This window comes from Nicotiana tabacum, chromosome 4, assembly GCF_000715075.1.
Source record: "Nicotiana tabacum cultivar K326 chromosome 4, ASM71507v2, whole genome shotgun sequence".
Taxonomy (NCBI): Eukaryota; Viridiplantae; Streptophyta; class Magnoliopsida; order Solanales; family Solanaceae; genus Nicotiana; species Nicotiana tabacum.
In genome coordinates, this window is record NC_134083.1 from 94870363 (window position 1) to 94876362 (window position 6000).

At 40.4% G+C, this 6000-nt stretch overlaps 1 protein-coding gene across 1 annotated transcript; it reads right to left on the minus strand.

Moving 5' to 3' along the window:
- Nucleotides 1–3195: 3195 nt before the first annotated feature.
- On the minus strand, nucleotides 3196–5574 carry LOC142180044 (uncharacterized). Its single transcript, XM_075250962.1, has 4 exons — nucleotides 5469–5574; nucleotides 4938–5228; nucleotides 4699–4847; nucleotides 3196–3213 (listed from the first exon to the last, which is right to left on the minus strand). Exons 1-4 carry the CDS (start codon nucleotides 5572–5574, stop codon nucleotides 3196–3198), a joined length of 564 nt encoding a protein of 187 aa, XP_075107063.1.
- Between the last annotated feature and the right edge of the window lie 426 nt (nucleotides 5575–6000).

Here is a 6000-nt window from a genome sequence, read left to right on the forward strand (position 1 = left end):
ACTATGAATGTGTAATATATTTTTGGAAATTATAAATGAAGTAACTAATAGTAATGAAAGTGGTGTTGTTCATGTGATCTTCTCATTGTCAATTAATGGATAACATCTTCACTTTATTCATGAGTAAGGTTGGGTAGAAAGCATCAAGTAGGCTTGCTTAACTGGGATATCTCGATTGAGCGCCGGTCGGACTCCCCAAGGTCGGCGCGTGAAAAATAACATCATACAAACCCGCTTGCAAGCACAAATCATCCAAATAACAGCTAAAATCAAGAATCAAACACCAAAACTCAAAGAACTTCAAAGTTCATACTTCAAATTTTTAATTTTCACATTAAGCGCCGAAACGACATCGGATCACCCGGGATCCCAACCAAACATACGTACAAGTCCAAAATTGTCATACTAACCTACCAAAATTATCAAAATACTGATCCGAGATTGTTTACTAGTAATGCTGATCGTGGTCAACTCTAGCCATTTTCAAGTTCAAAAATTTAGTTTCTTTAAAAATTCTTATTTAAACTTTCCGAAATTTTATATGGACTACGCACACAAGTCATAAATCATCAAATGGCGCTATGATAGGTCTCAAATCATAAAATGGGGAGCTAGCGTCAAAACAACCTATTAGGTCATTACATTCTCTACCTCTAAAAGAAATGTTTATCATCGAACGGACATAGATATGTTACTGGACTGGTAAAAATATGCGGATATCTACTCCTCACATTGGACTCGGACTCCCAAGTAGCCTCCTCAGTCCGATGACCTCTCCAATGCACTTTCACAGAAGGTATATCCTTAGATCTCAACTTTCAAACCTGCCGATCTAGAATGTGTACCACTCTTCTTCATAAGTCAAATACTCATCAATATGCACAGTGCTGAAGTTCAAAACATATGACCTATCCTCATAGTACTTCCGAGGTATAGAAACATAAAATACTGGATATAACCCTGCTAAGCTGGGATGAAACGCAAGCCTATAAGCAACCTCCCCAACTCTCTCTAAGATCTCGAATGGCCAATAAATCTCAGGCTCAACTTGCCCTTCTTACAGAATCTCATCACGCGCTTCATAGGTGAAACTCGGAGAAGAACCTTCTCACTCTCTATGTAAGCTACATCACGAACCTTCCTATCAGCATAACTCTTTTGCCTGGACTGTACTGTATGAAGCCGCTACTGAATCAATTTCATATTCTCCAAAGTATCATGAACTAAATATGTTCTCAATAATCTAGCCTCACTAAGCTCAAACTAACCAAATGAAGAATAACATTGCCTCCCATAAGGCCTCATACGGAGCCATCTGGATACTTGACTGATAATTGTTGTTATAGGCAAACTCTGCTAGAGGTAGAAACTGGTCCCACTGACCTCAGAAATCAATAGTGCATGCCCTCAACATATCCTCCAAAATCTAAATGGTTCGCTGAGACTGCCCGTTCGTCTGAGGGTGAAATGCAGTACTCAACTCAACCTGCGTGTCTAACTCACGCTAAACAGCTCTCCAAAAGTGAAAAGTGAACTGCGTGCAATGGTCTGAAATGATAGAAATGAGCACACCGTGTAGGTGAATAATCTCCCTAATGTAAATCTGAGTCAACCACTCTAATGTGTAGGAAGTCATCACCGGAATAAAATACGCGGACTTGGTCAACCGGTGCATAGTGACCAAACAACATCATGTTTCCTCAAAGTCTGTGGTAAGCCTACCACGAAGTCCATAGTGATGCTCTTGATGGTAGGCTATAATCTCGTGTTTTAGTAGCTTATTACACTCTAATTTACTGTACTTTATTCGTATTGAGCTTTAATTGATAGTGTTTTGCACTAATTGTGTATTTTATGCCTTGTAGGAGTGATTCCGAGCTATGTAGATGTTATGGAATAAATTCGAGCTATTTAGAGCTTTGAAGTCTGAGTAAAATCCCAAGGGATTAAGCCAGGATCGTGTTCGGGGGTCGAGAACCATATCTGGATATCAAAAAGTCAAGAAAAATCTGTACTCATAGAAAACATCACAACCGCGACGTGTGGGCCGGCGCGTGACGCGCCACACCTGTATAAAATCCCTACTGCCTGTCAGAACTAGCTCTCTAGATTTCCCCACTAATGCCCCCGCATAGTGCGTCGCCCCATGCGGTGCGCCTGTGCAAATTTACAAAGTAATTGTCTTATTTCACGCAGGAAAATGAGTTTTCATCTGGGCCCGACCCTACTTGGTATATATACATGAAAAATGTTATTTTATGGACTTTTGACACATCTAAGACCTAAGGAGGCGAAGTAGGAGTTGGATAAGCACAAGCACAAGAATTTCATCATTCAATCCTCACTCAAGACACGAGTTTGGATCGTTTTATGTTTTCCTTTAACTTAAACTTATTTGTGATGAATTACTCCATATCCATGAAGTAGTTCTCTTTAGGGTTTGATGGATTTGGTGTATTGATATTTGTTTGTGGATTATAACTTTAGTTTTATGTATTGAATCATTTTAGATGTTTTAATTGTTGCATCTATACTCACTTGTTCATGTAATCGAGAGAGGCATAACCTATGATATCCTTGCATTCTATTTTGTTGGTTGAAGTCTTTAATTTTTCTTAGTAATCGAAAGAGGCTAGTTGAATTGTTGATTAAACTTAGTTATGAGGATAATCGAGAGAGGTTCTCCTAAAAACTAATCTACTATGAATTCTTGCATATCTTCACCGAGCTTAACTTAGTTCATCTTGTGAGGTTGAGACTTAATCGAGAGAGGAGTTTATTCAAAACGTGTGAACTAATAATTGAGTGAATTCGAGAGACTCACTTGAACACTAGAAGTGAATTATCTAGAGTTAGATCCCAAACAATTATCTTGCACCTATTCCATCAAAACCATGTTTCCTTCCATTATTAACTTTATTTGCTTACTCAGTGTTGCATATGTCATTAGTCGATAGTCTAAATTCTTAGTTAATTTTAGTATTAAACACAAAACTCTAAATTGTTGATTATCTTTGATAGCAATCTAGCTACAAACTACGATAATACTGTTTAACTCCAATCCCTGTGGATACAATATTATATTTTACTATATTCGACTAGCGAGCATATTTAAGTATGTGTTTTGCGCTCGTCAAATTTTGGCTCCCAAGTCTGCTCCGATATTACCAACTTCTAAGTCAAACCACCCGATTTCTAATGCTCATACTTCACCTGCTGACAATTCAAACACCAAGAAACATGTCCAACAATGTCTTTCTTCATCTTCTTCCACCAATTATGCTACTTCAAGTCACGATACATCTTCGTGACACTTGGGTGAATAGAATACCATGAGATATGAGCCTCCTCATGGATCAACTCTCTCAACCCATCAAAAATGCGGAACACAAATCCAGCCCTGAAGCCACATAACATCATCATCACCAATCACAACTTTCTTAGCACCACCCCATTGTACCATGTCTTTCAATACCAACAAGTGAGGATTATCTAACTAGCGAGCCTTAATGTGCTCCAGCAAAGATGATTGTGCCACAACACAATAAAGAACCCTATTAGGCTTTGAAATATCCAACCTCACGAACTTGTTAACCAAGGCCTGAACATCTATAGACAATGGCCTCTCCACTGTCGGTATAAATGCCAAGCTACTCACGCTCTTCGCCTTCTACTCAAGGCATAGGCCACCATATTAGCCTTTCCCAGATGATATAATATGGTGATATCATAGTCTTTCAATAACTCCAACCATCTCCACTGCCTTAAATTAAGATCTTTTTTCTTGAATAGATGTTGGAGACTCTGATGATCAGTGTAGACCTCACATGGCACGCAATATAAGTAATGCCTCCAAATCTTGAGTGCGTGCACAATGGCTGCTAACTCCAAATCATGCACGGGGTAGTTCTTCTCATGGATCTTAAACTAACAAGACGCGTAGGCAATCACTCTACCATCCTGCATCAATACCGTACCGAGTCCAATACGCGATGCATCACAATACACTGTGTAAGACCCGAACCTGTGGGCAACACCAAGATGGGGGTTGTAGTCAAGGCAATCATGAGCTTCTGAACCTCTCTCACACTCATCAGACCATCTGAAAAGAGTGCCCTTCTAAGTCAACTTGGTAAATGGGACTGAGATAGATAAAAACCCCTCCACAAAATGGCGATAGTAGCCCGCCAAACCCAAGAAGCTCTGAATCTCTGTAGCTGAAGTAAATCTAGGACAATTCTGAAAGGATCCATCTTGATACTATCAGAAGACATAATATGACCCCAAGAAGGCAATTGAGTCCAACCTGAACTCACACTTCGAAAGCTTGGCATATAGTTGACGATCCTTCAAAGCCGGAAGTACAATCCGTATGTGTTGCTCATACCCCTCTCCATTACGAAAGTAAACAGGAATATCATCAATAAATACAATCACGAAAGAATCCAAGTAAGGTTTGAACACTCGATTCATCAAATCCATGAAGGCTGTTGGAGCATTAATCAAACCAAATGACATCATCGAGAACTCCGTAATGACCATAACGAGTCCTAAACGTTGTCTTAGGGTCATCCGATGTCCAAATCTTCACCCGATGGTAGCCCAATCTCAAGTCAATCTTGGAAATACCTTGGCACCCTAAAGCTGGTCAAATAAATCATCAATCCTTGGAAACAGATACTTATTCTTGATGGTTACCTTGTTCGACTTCCGATAATTAATGAACATCCTCATCGATTCGTCCTTCTTTTTAACAAACAACACTTGCGCACTCCAAGGTGAAACAGTTGGTCTAAATCTCTTATCAAGCAAATCTTGCAACAGCTCTTTCAGTTTTTTCAACTCGACTGAATCCATATGGTACAGTGGAATAAAAATAGGTTGAGTGCCCAGAACCAAATCAATGCAAAATTCAATACCAATTTTGGGTGGCATACCCAGAAAATCTACAGTAAACACCTCTGGGAACTCCCTCACCACCGGCACTAAATCTATCGTAGAAACCTCTGCACTAGAATCCTGAATGTAAACCAAATATGCTAAACACTCCTTCTCAACCATGCGCCGTGCCTTCAAATAAGAAACCACCCTGCCAGTGGAATGACCGAGGGCCCCTCTCCATTCTAATCTTGGAAACCCCAGCATGGTTAAAGTCATAGTCTTAACATAACTATCCAAGCTAACTTGATACAGAGACAACCAATCCATATCTAGAATGACCTCGAAATCTACCATATTCAGCAACAAAAGATCAACTATAGTATCAAAACCATTAATAATAACAACACAAGACTGGTACACCCGATCAACTACTATATAATCTCCAACCGGTATAGACACAAAAATAGGAACATCGGGAGAATCGCTAGGCATACTCAAGTGCGAAGCAAAATATGAAGACACATAAGAATATGTATAACCCAGATCAAACAATACGAAAGCATCTCTATGACAGACTGAGATAATACCTGCAATAACTTCATCGGATAACTCCACCTCAAGCCTACTCGGAAATGCATAACAAAGAGGCTGAGCCCCACCAACTTGTCCTCCACCTCTAAGATGACCTCTCATTGGCTGGCCTCAATCTCAAACTGACTGGCCTCCACCTCAGGCTACCTGACCCCCGTCTCTTACTGGCTAATGAGGTTGGTGAAGCAACCGGTGCTAGAATCATGGAACACATACCCTGTTATGGCATACTTCTTTGCGATTTGGGGCAATACCTCCTGATATGACCCGCATCTCTGCACTCAAAGCAGCACCTCGGCTGGTGTGGCTCCTGAATTTGAGACGGTCCCTGATGACCCGACTGACCACTGTAGTAGCTCTAAATCGATGGTGCACTAATGGGAGATAAGGGCGATATAAATGCTAGCTATTCGGAACGAGGTCCATAAGCACTACGGTTGCCTGATGTACCCTGTGTGACATGTAGTTCTGACTATACCGGTCTGATAGAGTGACCTCTAATAAAGAAACCCCTACCTCTAGATGAGG